A 14530-nucleotide genomic window follows, 5' to 3' on the forward strand; every position below is an offset into this window, starting at 1 on the left:
GTAAAGTTGCCTTAAGTTTCATATTCCACTGTGTCTCAATCATCTAACATAAATGCTTGGATATGAGTTTGTTTTTTTTTTTTAAATCACATGGAAAAGGAAAAATGTTAACTTTCCTATGAAGTTTACTCAATTATTCATTAAACAAATATTTCTGGAGCATTTTATGCTAACACTGCCCTAGGTACAGGATGTTTTCAATATGTATTTTTAATGTGTGCTACAGCATTTTAAATAAATCTGTAATTAAAGAACCCAATAGCTTAAAGCTTAGGAGAGTTTAATGAGATGCTCCAAGACTCGGGTATATAAGCCTTTCACTAAGTGTGTTCACATTTCCTAATAATGTCAAGTCCCTTTCTTGCATTATTGGGTAACTTCCCATTCTGAACTTTAATGCTAGGGAGGGACTAGTGAGCCAGGACAGACACTATGGCTGCCAGAAAGAAAAGAGAGAAAGAAAAAAATAAGGGTAAAATTAGAAATGATGCCCCTTCAAATCACTTAATTCCTCAAAATCAGTTTCTCTATAAAATACAAAGAATTAGAACGTTAAAGCCTCATTTATGTCTGATAATTTTGAAGTAACAGATTTAATTTAGCTGATAAACTCTAAATTACAGTGGGTTTTAATTCAATTCCCATTAATGATCCCCAAATTTCCTTTTCCTATATTGTGAGAGCAAAAGAAAAATATACATAAATATATACCTGCATATACATTGTTGTCATTTTTAAAGTGCTCACTAAGAGCGACAATATTTAGGCCACTCGACCCTTCACTGTCTGAGCAAATACACCTGGTTAGTTTAGTTATGTTTTCTTCACTTTCCTCTCTAAACTTTATCAGCAGTGTTTGAACAAAATGGAGTTGGGTGAGGTGATAGCACCCTTTGCAAACACTTAAATTTTTATTTTTCACATTAAAAGGTTTCAAACTTCAAGGAAGAGGGTAACCAGCATAGCTGGACTTAAGATGCTTCTGAGGCTGACCTTGGATTTGAAGGACTGGGAAAGGGGGCTGATCTAGTTTAAGTGCTGGGGAGGCATGTGTGATAACAGAGACTCAAAGCGTAGATGAAAAGAAGAGCTAGAGCCAACCTTGGCCAGGAGGATTCAGACACCTGCCGGGCCTTGCGTCAGTAAGTGATTTCAGATCCTGCAGCCCCGGGAGGTCAAGTTCATATCGCCGGCAAGAAGGCTAGTTGAAATGACAAAGAGGATCTATTTCTGTTTTAGTGGATTTAGCAAAGGAAGAGACTTATCCAGGTCACTGGACTCACAGACAACCCCGCAAATAAAAACACCTTAACATTGTCATTTACATCTCTGCAAAAAGTTGCTCGCAAACGCCCTCACGGAGACGGAAGGGTCTCGAGTCGCGAAGCACCGTCTCAAAATAAAGCCCGAACGGAGAGCTCCTCAGTTCCACGCGCAGGGACGTCATGCCCGCCCTGCTCACCGGCCTCTGGGTCTCCGGGGGCGCGCAGTCGGGCGGGGGCGAGGGGCGTGGAGGCCGTTCCCTCGGAGCACCCAATCAGCAGCGAGCCCCGGCGGTGGCGCCAGTGACGTAGGAGGCGCTCCCTCCGCCCCACTGCGGGCGGACGCCGAGTTCTAAGCGGCTGCGGGCGGCGCACGCGGAGCCGGGGCAGTGCGCCTGCGCAGCCGCTCACCCGGGGGAGGCGGGGCCGAGAGAGGCGGGCACGCGCGTGCGCGCTCCCGGGGCGGTCGCGGGCGGAGGGGGCGGCTCCTCGAGTGTCGGCGACCCTAAGGCCGAGCGAGCGGGCGGCAGGCGGGCGGCAGGTGCCGCGGCCCGGCGCCGCAGCCTCGTCGCGCGTCCCCGCGATGAGCCTCGTCCCGCGGCCTGTCCCTGCCGGCTGCCGGTCCTCGCGGGCCTCACGGCGTGACCCGAGCCTCGTGGCGTGGCGGGCCCCCGCGGCGCGACGCGGGCCCTGAGCGGGAGCGGCGGTGCCTCCCGCGGCCCAGGCCTCGCCCTCCCGCGCTCCTCGATGTCTCCCCGGCGGGGAGGACGCTGCCTGCGACACCCGCCGAGCGGCGCCCCCCGGAGCGCCCCGCTGTCGCCCCGCGGCGACGATGAGGGCGGAGGGCGCCGACCACTCGATGATCAACCTGTCGGTGCAGCAGGTCCTGAGCCTCTGGGCCCATGGCACGGTGCTGAGGAACCTCACGGGTAATGCGCGGGGCGGAGGGAGCGGTGGGGACCCGCTTCACGCGTGTTCTGGGCGTCCTCACCCCCCCGGCCTGGTGCCGGCCGCTGGAGCACGCGCGAGTTGCGCCCGTGCCCAGACTGGATCACAGTTCACGTTTGTGTCATTAGCTCCCCCCCTCGCCCACTGCCCCGCGTACACACATACACACACACACACACACACACTCACACTCACACTCACACTCACACTCACTCAGCTTCTTGAGGTTTCGATCATTTTTATTCTTTCTTTCCTGGTATAGCTCTTTTTCTTGCTGACAAACCTCAAACCAAACGCAGCACTTCCATTCCCTGCTCACGGCGATCTGTTTGCTTGGACCGTTCTTTTCTTTTTTGGAGAGCGAGATGACTAAGTAGATTATAGTGGGTCAGGGGCTGGGCCAAGGTCTAGCTAGAGCAGTCAGAGCAGTTGTCTGTCTTCCCTGCTGTTTCCTTTTGTCTGTCGGTGTCTCCTTCTGGCCTCAAGTTGCTGCATCTGTGACATTTGCGAATTCTGTGTATTTCCCTTCAATAATCAAGGTGATTGGGAATTGAATTTAGATACGTTATAGCATCAGTTTGTGGTTGTTAGAGCGAGGCATTAGTACACAGCATATTTTCATCCAGTCTGTGGGCTTGCTTTGGGAAGAAACTTTTGGTTTTCTTAATGTGGAAATGTTTATACTCTGAGTTTTTAAGAGGGCTTCTAAAGAGGAATAGTGACAGGAAAGCGATAGGATTAACAGTTTGAGTCCAGGGTGTCTACTTTTCTGAAACAACCACAACCTCCCCACTCTACCCCCCCCCCCAAAAAAAAAAACCTCAGGTCTTTAAAGTCTCTTAACTCCAATTGAACATTAATATTTCAAAATTTGTGTGATGTCAAGTTAATAGCATATAGTATACATATGCATATATTTATAGGTAAAAATCTGACCTGATACAGGGCTCACATGTTCAAAGAGAAAAATGTGATGGAATTATGTACCCCCAGGACAATTTTCAGGTTACTTAATTCCTTATATAAGGAAACTACACAATTAAAGGAAACCCTGGAGCCAGCAGACTCTTCTTGGTTGCATGTTTATAGTTCTGAAAAGTTAAATCCACATAAAGGTAATTTCAAGATAACACTCCCTTATCTTACTTATGACTTTGTGTGTGTTCATCCACAGTTTCATATTTCCAAAGTATGATTGTTTATTAATGAATAATGATAAAGACTTAGTAAGAATATATATTGCCTATATTAATAACTAGCTTGGCTCATCAAGGTATTTTATAGAAAGTTAGCGTGGGGACTCTAAGAGTAAAGTGTAAATGTAGTGGACCTGTTTGCAAGATTGAGCAATATTTTAAAACATTTAAGATTCTTATCATTACAGTGGCTTTTCAGCTCCACAAGTCACCCATTTGGTTAGGAATAGCAGATAGCAATCCTGGAGAGCTTTGCTTATCTCTGGTGTGAGCCTAATAATTGCTTATATAAAGTGGCAGCCTGTGGTTCTGTGTCCCCTGACCATAGCTGTCCCACATGTAGCTTGAGGCTTGGTCAAGAGATGCTGTGTGCTGTGCCATGTACAGCCTAGTCTGTTCAAAACAAGCAAGCAAGCACAGCTCCCAAGACAATCAGCCCACCGTTGATTGTCTCCTATGGATTACTCTCTATATATAATTTCTAATCTTAATAACTCTGCAGAGTAGACACACAAAGCATTGCAGGCAAACGAAACTGCCCTAAGTTCTAGTGAGCAAATGGGCCTTCAGAGCAAACCTGTCTACAGGATGCCTTCCCTTTCCCTCTCCATAGCTCTTTATTCAGCTTCATCCTCTGCTCTGTCAAGCAGTGTGACTTTCTTGCTTCATCCTGCTACTTCTGCTCTTTGTACCTACTTCTGTTTTTGACTGCGTTGTAATTTTTGTCTCTGCTAGCCTGAGTGTTTGAAAGTAAGGCTGCTGTCTTGCTCCTTTCTGAGTTCTTATGCCATAGCGTACTGGACTCTGGCACGTTGTAACTGCTGACCCCATGTGTACTGAAGTGAGACTGTGAAATAGGACCCAATGCGGGACTTAAACGTGCTGCTGCGTTGTTTCATCTAGGTCTCTTAGAGTGAATGTGCCATTCACGTGCAGTGGGGTGCATAGGCAGCCTTTGTAGACAGTCATCTCACACACTTGGAGGACGGGCAAACGCATATTGAATGCAGTTGTGTTTAGTGCTAGGTACTGGCTTGCGTGTTCTTTATTTGATATTGTCAGTAGTTTTTGAGAGATTGTGTATCTTCACTTTACAGATGCAGTCGTTGAAGCAGGAAGCAAGCTTCAGTTTGGTAGCTTACATGATTGTCCCATGTACTGTTCATTCAGAAGGCATATTTGGCATCATAGCAGACTTGTAAGTGAAACAGATAATGAAAAGAAGCAGAGTATAAAACCAGGCTATCTTGGATTATGGCTGAAGGGATTATAAAAATCTGGGTATTGGGAATTTGAGTTAATTAAATACCAAATAAAAGAGAAGTAAGCTATCGTTTCTCTTCTTTGTACAAGTAAGCAGTGTGATTTTACTCTTAGGATTTTGTCTAAGAGGCAGGAGTCTGCTTTGATAGGAATAAACTTAGCCGAGAAGAACTAGAAGCATCCTAACCCAAGAGTTTTCCAGTTTCTGAACTACCACTCTGTCGCTCTTACCAGCCTGCAGCGAGAGGCAGGCCTGGAGCCTCTCCTGACTCTCAGTTCCATGCCTGTCCTTTCTGCCCCACATAGCTACTTAACTCAGGCAGGTCTGAAAAATAGTAAATCTTAGGATACTTAAGATTAGCCTGGCACATGTTTGTCGCAGGCTGAGAATATGTAAAGTTATCTCCACTGGCTGGGCCCCATACATCCAAGACACATCCCCTACACCCACCCCTGCCTCCTCCCCTAGCTGCCTGAAACCACAGATAGTATCTAGTCCTTAACATGCATACTTATGATACAGTTTACTTTCTGTTAGGTGCCGCAAGATGCTTAACAATAAAACCATAAAGCCGGAAAATGTTCAACTACACACTGCCACTACTGTATCACTACTGTTGCATTCTGATGCTATTAAGTAAAGCGATGGGCTGTTTGAACACAAGCATTGCGATACTGAGGCATCCTATCAGTAGCTAACAGTCAGTCTGATAAGGCATATGGTTCCTAGGTCTATGTACCCTTGACAGAGATGAGTCTTAGAACAGAACAGCATGAGGTGTCGTCATGCTATTCAGAGTGGCCAGCAATTTTAAAAGTATGAGTTGTTTGTTCCTAGAATTTTCAATTGAATATTTTTGGATGGTTGGTGATGCAGGTAGCCAAAACCATAGAAACTGAGATCTTCAATGATAGTTTACTGATTTGTTCAGTAAATAAAAGATGCTGGAAAATGTTAGATATTATTGAAAAAACAATGCTTTCTAACGTTCCAAGTGGCTATTGTTTTGTAAATTACTGACCCATATTTATTATATTCCCAGTCTTAGGAATTCTCTAAGGTTTGGTCAGCTGTTTAATGTTTCCCTCTTTTGGAGACGTTCATATGAAGATTCTAAGAACAAGCCGATCCCAAGTCCTGTGTCTGTGACTAGATGACCACCGTCCACAGTTGCTGTGTGTCCACCCCTTTCTCTGGATGTAATGTTTCGGATACCTCCTTTGCTTAACCCTGAATAGCTTTTAGGCTCCCCCCCCCTCCCCCCCGCTTATTAGAGAGATGAATGGCTTCCTTCCTTTCTTCATTCACAAGTACCCTTTTCTATGAATGTGCTCTAAATTCCTACCCCTCAATCTGAAGTTGAACTCCATACTGGGTCTATCTTTTCAGCTTTGTAACTTGGTTTTTTTTTTTTCCTAATAACTAGCTGTATCTTTTTGCTTTATTTTGTTTTTCTTAACTGATTTGACTCCCAATTTGTATTCTGATCCAAATTTGGTTACTAAGGAGTTAGAGAAGAATTTTACTTCAGAAAAGGCAGGTCCTTAAACTGCTGGCCAAACATAGTGGGGTTGGGAAAGGGATACTGGGCCCTGGGAGAAAAGTAGATGCTGTCTTAGGCTTGTCAGCTTCCTCTTTGACAGCAGAAGATGTAGGGGGCAGGTGTACCCCTTCTTCTCTTTCCTGGTAGTAAGTGTTGAGTGTGGGGTCCAATATATAGTGAAAGAGAAAAGCTTTATAGGTATCTATATAAATACTGTTCATTTTGTGTATACATGTGCATGTATGTACAGTGGGTCCTCAGATTATGATATGGTTATGGTCTGATAAACCCATTGTAAATTAAAAAAAAAACTATTAGTAGAAAATGTATTTGATATATCTTGCTTACCAAAACCAACACTTAGCCTAACCTATCTTAAATGAGCTACAGTAGCCCCTGGCTGACCAGAAGTCATCTTAACACAACATCGTATTTATCAAACACACAGTGGGAACAGAGTGTTGTGTGGGCATAGGCTTACAGCATTTTAAAGTTGACAGTTTGTAAGTTGAACCACTGGTAATTCGGGGTCTCTCTCTGTCTGTGTTTATTTACTTTTAGAATATTCATGCACATACTGTTAGAGTTTCCATTTAGAGTTTAATAGTTGATAAACTTTTGCTGTCAGTGGAAAGGGGAGAAATAGTTCAAACACGGTGGTGCAGTCAGCACCTTTGTTGTTGTTTTCAGGTAGCTTTCCTCCCTTGGTGTGGCTGTGTGTTTACCATTAGGTTACATTCCTTTACCGAGGTAGGCATATGTAGAGAGTGGTCAGAAATCCACTGCTGTTGCTCAGTCCGTAACCACAGCTTTAATCATACACTCTGTGTCTGGTATTTGTACCAGACCCCACAGTTGACTGTTTTTGAAACACAGGATTGGTATTTCTTACTCTTGTGGTGTAGCACAGAGCAGTAAGTGCAGGTGGGGCTGCCCTTGATAGCATGCACCCTTCTAGAAGGACCTCCTGGATGTTTGACAGCAGGCACTGCAAAGTCAGGCTCATTGTTCACTGGGCTCACACTCGGTTTCCACTCTATTGTCTTGGAGCTGTACATAAGCCCCTGTTCTCTGGAGTACTGCGGATTCATTGTAAGAATATATAGGCTATGATTTTTTGACTCTTTAATAATTAACTATATAATTTTATTTATCTTGCTTTCTTTAGTGACCAAGACTGTGAGCTAATCATAAAGACAGGTCAGAGATGTTGTGCTTCTAGTAACTATTTTAGGAATCCCAAACTGGAAAGGAAGGGAAATTGGGTCCAGGGAAGGGAGCTAGAATTAAAAATGGTCAGGTGTGACAGGTAAGCCCTGAGAGTTGAGCACTGGCTGTACATAGCTTTGGGAGGAAAAATCTCAACATGGCTACTCATTCAACACTTCACTGTGCCAGACTATACAGCAGAGCATTTCACATGTGTTTTCCTGTAATTAGTGACTGTGTAATTTATTAGCTTACTATGTATGATTATGTAAGGTGTGATAGGCTAATTATGTATTTTAATGACCTATTTAAGCAATAATAGTTAATCATAGACTACACAGTGGTGGCAGCAGCACCTTTAAGAGATCTCATTAATCTTAACTGGGTGCTGCTGGTGCGCTCCTTTAATCCCAGCACTCGGGAGGCAGAGGCAGGCGGATCTCTGTGAGTTCGAGGCCAGTTTGGGCTACAAAGCAGGTTCCAGGACAGTCAGGGCTACGAAGAGAAACCTTGTCTTGTGGGGGGAAAAAGGGCTATTGATTTCATTTAGAGACCTTGAGCTAATAGACTCAGCTTAAAGAAACTTTCCCCTAAATTTTACGAAGTAGGAAAAGCCAGGTTTTACGTGAGACTAAATGCCGGTGCTATAATATAAATTCTAGACTGTAACCTAGGCCCACATACGTACTTCCTGTAGGACTTAGAGAAGATGAAGTGGACCTCCATGGACACCTGACTTGTTTGAGCTTCCTGACATGCTTATGGCACTTCCCCTGCCCCTGAGGAGCTGTCCTGTGTACTTGAGAGCACACTGATTTTCCTCATGTTTTTGTAACTCACCATGGCTTATATCATCCTTATACAAAACAATTTGTGTCTAGCATTTTAGTTTTAAGGATGGGGACATGTCCATGTTAGAAACTATTTGTAGGATAACATTCCCTTAAACCTTTTTAGTGAGCAGGACATGGCTCTAAGAATCTTCCATGCGTTTTAGTTGATTCTCACAATACCCAACATGGTGGGCACATGGGCCCAGCTTGCAGAGCATGTGGATCAGGACTTGAAGAGTCATTGCTGTTCAGCAAACATGTCTTAGACACAGAGGTAAATCGCAGTTGGTGACCCTTCCTAGGCCTCTTTTGCAGTGAGTATTAACTTACAAATTTGAACTACTTTAATGCTGAGTTACAGTACTCTCAAATTTCGTAGCTCAGAACAAGGAACATCTCACAGGTTCAGCTCTTTGGAAATAGTGCTGGTTTTGGGTGCTCCAATGCGCCTATCAGCTGGCCTGTGTTCTCTGCAGACTGCCCTGGGACCTGAGAGACAGCTTCCACAGACACATTCATGTGGGAGGAAGGCTTCCACGGGACTGTTCACAGTTGTCTTCCCCACAAAAAGATGGGGACAAGTTGGACCAAAACAGAACCCCCAAGTCTATTTAACATAATCTTGGAAGTACAATTTGTAGTCATGCTGTATTCTGTTGGTAACACGTACCAGCTCGTGTCCATTGTGGGAAGCGAAAGCAAAAGCAAGTTTGGCTGGAACAGTTGAGGGCCTGCTAGAAAGGAGCTTTAACACTTGAATAGGTGTGGGGGAAGGGAAGAGGCCTTCAGAGGGAGGAATGGTGTCAGCACAGAGGGCAAGGGCATGCAGTCTCAGAAACAGAAGGCCACGAGAAAGAAGGCTGTTTGGCATGTACAGTTGTACAGAGTAGCCATGTGAAGCCTTTCCAGGAGCTAATCTGGACTCTTGACCATGAGCCCAATGCTGGCCATTGTGGTACATGCCGAGAAACAGATGAAATGGTCCTGGAGGACTGGACACTCTCAGAAGTGCCTCCTTATGGCTTGTGGACTTTGGGAAGGCCCAGGAATAGGATTTTGAAGAAACCTAAAGGATGGAGATTGACCCTGTGTATGTGGTAGTAGAGAATGAGGGAAGGACAGCTGCTTATAGAGTACTCCAGGCAAAGGTGGCTTTTTAAATCAGTAGTAGGAATCTGGTTTGCATCCTCAGATTCCCTCATCCCTCTGCTATGCACAACTTCAGGCGGAAGTAGTTGCTACTAACCCTGCTTGTATATGGGAACCACTGAGGCTGGTTATACAGATGCCAGGGCCCAGTCTGTATAGAGTATGGGTCCTCAAGGATCTTAAAGCTGCTCTTGGGTGATTCTGTCATTGAGTGCTCAGCAAATGGGAGTGTGTGCTTAAAAACTACTAAGACGTTTTGGAATGAGCTTTTAGCTGTCTGTAGCGTGCTGGAAGTTCATATGTGTGTAGGTTGACTGCAGACAGGCTCTCCAGATGAACAGCTTACTTCCAAAGAATAAGGGTGACTGGCTCTCGAAAGTGACTGTCTTTTAATACTCAAGGATAATACCATAATATATTGAAATATTTTGTTTATATAGTCATTAGCCATAAAGAGTAAGCCTTATTAATGTGTAGTGTATTTAATTTTTTTCCATTTCTTTTTGGTTTTTCAAGACAGAATTTCTCTGTGTATCCCTGGCTGTCCTGGAACTCACTTTGTAGACCAGGCTGGCCTTGAACTCACAAAAATCAGCCTACTTCTACCTCCCGAGTGCTGGTATTAAAGATGTGAGGTACCACACTTGGAGTATATTTAAAATTTTTAAGTCATGTAGTTTCGTTACATCCAAAATATATAGAATTAAATATTTAAAGTTTCTGTAAATATGTACATAAAATTTAAGTTAGGAATCTTCCTGACACCAAGCTAACTGTGGTCCTTCTAGATTTCTGTCTGCATGTGGAGTCAAAAGAATGAAAGAGCCGGGCGGTGGTGGCGCACGCCTTTAATCCCAGCACTTGGGAGGCAGAGCCAGGTGGATCTCTGTGAGTTCGAGGCCAGCCTGGGCTACCAAGTTAGCTCCAGGAAAGGCGCAAAGCTACGCAGAGAAACCCTGTCTCGAAAAACCAAAAAAAAAAAAAAAAAAAAAAAAAAAAAAAAAAAAAGAATGAAAGAACCTGTGTCAAGAATCGGGCTTTTGTCCTTGTGTCTGTTGGAAGGTCGGAGGAGAGCATCCGATCTCCAGGAACTGGAGTTACAGATGGTTGTGAGCCACCATGTTGGTGTTAGGAAGAGAACCCGCCCGGGTCCTCGGGAAGAGCATCAAGTACTCTTCACCCCTGGGCCGTCTCTCCAGCCACAAGCTGTCTTACTTTAGACCAGCACGCATCTCCCAGACCTTGCTGTCTTTACCTATTCCATTAGCATTCGTTTTCATAGTGGTCTTGCCGTGCACCACCACACCTTTAATCCTAGCAGAGGCAGGATGATGATCTCTGTGAGTTCGAGGCCTGCTTTATCTACATAGTGAGTTCCAGGACAGCCAGGGCTGTGTAGAAAGACCCTGTCTGACAAAACACAAGATGATAATAATAATATTGACGTTGTCATGTTAAGGGAAAAGTGACTTAGACATTTTAAAGAGTTAAGAAAAGTTCATAAAATATTATTAGGGGTCCAGAAAACAATTTTTCATGTGTATGTAAATGTCTCATTAATCTTTGAATTGTATCATTTTCAAGCAGCCCTTCCTCGGACTTTCAGTATGCTCATTTGTAGAATAAGATTTGGAGCTAGGAAAAAAATCTTTGCTATCTGATGACTACTTTGTAGCACTTCCGTTTGGTTTGGCTTAGTTTTTGGAGACAAGGTTTCTCTGGCTGTCTTGGAATTCAATTTTGTAGACCAGGCTGGCCTGGAACTCACAAAGTCTGGCCTGCCTCTGCCTCTCCAGTTCTGGGATTAAAGGTGTGCACCACTACCACCTGGCTTCTGGTTGTGCTTTTATTTCCTGACCTGCCATTCATGGTCTTATACTTAGGAAATTGAGAAACATGTTCTACTTAGATTAAATTTGAGGAACATGTTATGTGTGGAGTTTTATTAGAACTTATACTATTGCTATAAAAAGTTTATTTTTAGCTTTCAATATAAATAACCCTATATGATGAGACTGAAAAATCTTACCCATTATGAAGATTGCCCTTAGGTCAGTGTTTGATTTAAAAATCATGTGGTAGTATTACTACTTTTTTTAAAACATCGCATATGTAAGTTAAGTAGCTTGAGGGCATATAAGTAATAGCATGGAAGTCTTCTATAATTCATCTATTCCACCTTCATATAGATTCAGATTTTTAAATAATTATTCCATATGCTTTTCTGAATGAGTGATCAATATAAGGCGAGACTGCCGTAGCTTTAATGTTGAGCAGTTTTTAAGTTACTTTAAATAACCTTAACATTTTAAAGCAAGTGAAACTGTGATTATTGTAATGAAAATCCTGTTTTTCTAAAGATTCCCTTTTACTGTTCAATGCTGCATATTGTAATTTACGATTTTGAAATTATAGAATTAGCAAGCAAGAGGGTAATTTAGTCTAAGTGGGTAATAAACAGTATTGCCATAACTTTGAAAAGGCAGTGTGGTAAGCAGCTGTTGAAGGTGCCAGAACTGACTTTAAAAATTTGTGGTTTTCGTCTCCTAAGAAGCAAAAGTGGAGAGCTATTAGCGATCTAAGTAGGCTTGTATGTTAAAGGACGCTTCAAGCGGGTGGAGGCCAGAGTTCACTTGAGTGACAGGAAGACCTGCATCTGTGCTTCTTTAGCCTGCCAGTCCTTCCTCATGACAGTGGCTCTTCTGTCTAGTACGTGCCATTGGCCAAAGAACGTCCTCTCCTGTTTTTAGCATAAGTGCTGGCAGGTGGTTCTCCTAAGTTTTCCTTCCAAAAAGAAAAAAAGCAGAAGAAAGAAAAAAATCTTCATTGTGACATTTTTGCTGGATATAGGTATCTGCCTGCCTTTGGTTTTCCTCTGGATGACACTGGCTTCTGATTCAACGATTTTGCTGTGGAGGGAAGGAATACTGTTTGTCTGGCTTTAGATTCTGAGAGTCTTGGCTTTGTGGCTTGTTGTCTTTGGTTACTATATCTTCAAATATCTTTTTTTTTTTTCCTATCTGTTGTCTCTTCTGGATCCCTATTACATAAGTTCTTTGAAGGAGCTCCATAACTCTTGGATGTATACTTCTTTTCCACTGTCTTTTTTTCTCTTCTGTTTTAGTTTTAATCATTTCTTTTGGTGTATCTTTAAGTACCTCAGTTCTTTGCCCAGCTGCCTCAAGTCTCTTGATGAGCCCATTGATGGCATTTTTTTCTATCTAATATGTTTTGTTCAACTTCGGTCATAGTGTTTCCTTTTAACTCTAAGAGTTTCTGCCTAGCTCTTAAAACTCGCTGCCTGGTGGAATTGCAGACTGTGCTGTCTGGGTCAGGTTCTGTTGATTGCTGTATCTCTAAGAAGAGGGTTTCCCAGTTTTTTGAGTGTGTCTCAGTTTTTGTTGTTGGATGCAAGATAGAATGAGGTACACAGTCTTCACTGGTAAAGACCAGCAGTGATGCACACTACTCCAGGGCTGAGCTGAGTCTGAGTTTGCCTCTTGCTCTGGTTACCCTGCTCTACCACATGCCTCCTCACATTCTCTGGAGGTTGCTGCTGTTGTCTTGTGCTTGAGATGGGACCTGGTGCTGCAGGGCTGCTCTCTGCTTAGTGCTCCATTGCCAGTTTCCAGTCATCTCTGCATGCCTGCCTGCACTGGGGCCCCTCATGCACTTGCCCACTGCTGAGCTGTTGCTCGTGACTCAGTGCTAGGCTCATTGTGGGGGTTCTGGTCATGCTTGGTGTACTGGGGAACTGGGGTGAGAGCCTTCCCAGCATTCCTGCCTTTCCAAACCATGGTGGGCTAACTTGGCTTTTGTCTATGCTTGGTCTTAGGTCGGAGTTTCTGGTGCCTTCAGCAGTAACTGACCCCTGCTTGGAGTAGGCTCCTTGGTTCATGGACAGTCTTCTGCTTCCCCCATGAGGGCAGAACTTTTTCCTTCTTCCCTTCTCTATACTGCAGCAGCAGTATATTTTCATCTCTGGAGGGTAACAAGGTTTGCTGCTCTCCCATTGGCTGAAGGGGTTTGCTTTGTGTGAAAGAATCCCTAGAGGCAGACTGATCACCTATCTGGTCTACACTATCTACATCACCAGGAGGCTTTTCTAGCCTCCTCCTTACCACCCAGTCTTTCTAGGGCACACCCAGGAGAGAACAACACATGCCTGTTTCTCCCTCTGTCATTTTAGTCGAATGACAGTTAACACACAGATCTGGTTTCTTCTTTCTCCCCTAGGTGGTGCCCATCTATGGAGGTGGAGGTGTCTTTTGACTGACTTTGTTGCCTAAGACCCTCCTTATGAGCTAAGAAGTTTTGATTTTGTAATATATCTGAGTGATAATTCTTTTAGCTTTCTGTAGCCTAAATTCTGAATCACATTTACTGTTTGAGTAAACCTAGATTTTAAAGTATGACAAAATAGATGCTACAATTAAGGGAAAATATGATATATAAACTAAAATAAAGCCATATAAAAGTGCAGGTTACATAATAGCTACCTTGTCTACCTGACATTTTCTTGCATTTAGTTTTATTTCTCGTCTTTTGCTCACATTTTCGATGGTGTTGTGAATAGACCAAACATGCTTTTCCATTGTGTAATCCATATGCTCTTACCGATCACTAATCCTTTCTAGAAATCCAGGAGGACAGATACGATATCTCTCTTGTCTTCTCATCCAGACTGGACCAATGGTCCTCCCAAATATTTCTCAAGTTTTTTTTTTTTTTGTTTTTTTTTTCAACCTCAAGGCCAGTACCCAAGTCCAGGCCTTAACTTTCTTTGGACTTGTGACATCTCACATTTGCTCATCTGCTCCTGTCTCAGTTTCCTGTCTCTACCAGAGTGTGTTTTTACAAATTGAGTTTGGTTATGTAACTTCTGCACTTAAAATCTGCAGTAGATAGAAGATGTGGCAGGGCCGTTACAGTCAGGAGCTGTGGCTACACCTGCATACCACACACCACACACACAGGCACACACGCACATGCACACACATGGGAGGAAGACAGAGAGAGGTAGTATGAGAATAGGGGGACTAGGGGGGAAGAAGGGGAGTCAGCAGAAGGGGGAGATATTAGAGGGTAATGGAAGAGAATATTATAATGCATTGTATGCACACAAG

The 14530-nt window shown here is 43.7% G+C and overlaps 1 protein-coding gene across 2 annotated transcripts in view; it reads left to right on the forward strand.

Moving 5' to 3' along the window:
* The first annotated feature begins 1724 nt into the window (after positions 1-1724).
* Positions 1725-14530, forward strand: part of Tmem170b (transmembrane protein 170B) — a 40099-nt gene continuing 27293 nt past the window's right edge. The window contains exon 1 of one of the 2 annotated variants that reach the window (XM_076573225.1): positions 1725-2191. In XM_076573225.1, coding sequence (XP_076429340.1) covers positions 2095-2191 — 97 coding nt within the window. In that variant the 5' untranslated portion in view covers positions 1725-2094. The remainder of the gene's footprint in view (positions 2192-14530) is intronic. The other variant, XM_006972805.4, reaches the window with a different exon arrangement.

This window comes from Peromyscus maniculatus, chromosome 5 (genome assembly GCF_049852395.1).
Source record: "Peromyscus maniculatus bairdii isolate BWxNUB_F1_BW_parent chromosome 5, HU_Pman_BW_mat_3.1, whole genome shotgun sequence".
Lineage (NCBI taxonomy): Eukaryota > Metazoa > Chordata > Mammalia > Rodentia > Cricetidae > Peromyscus > Peromyscus maniculatus.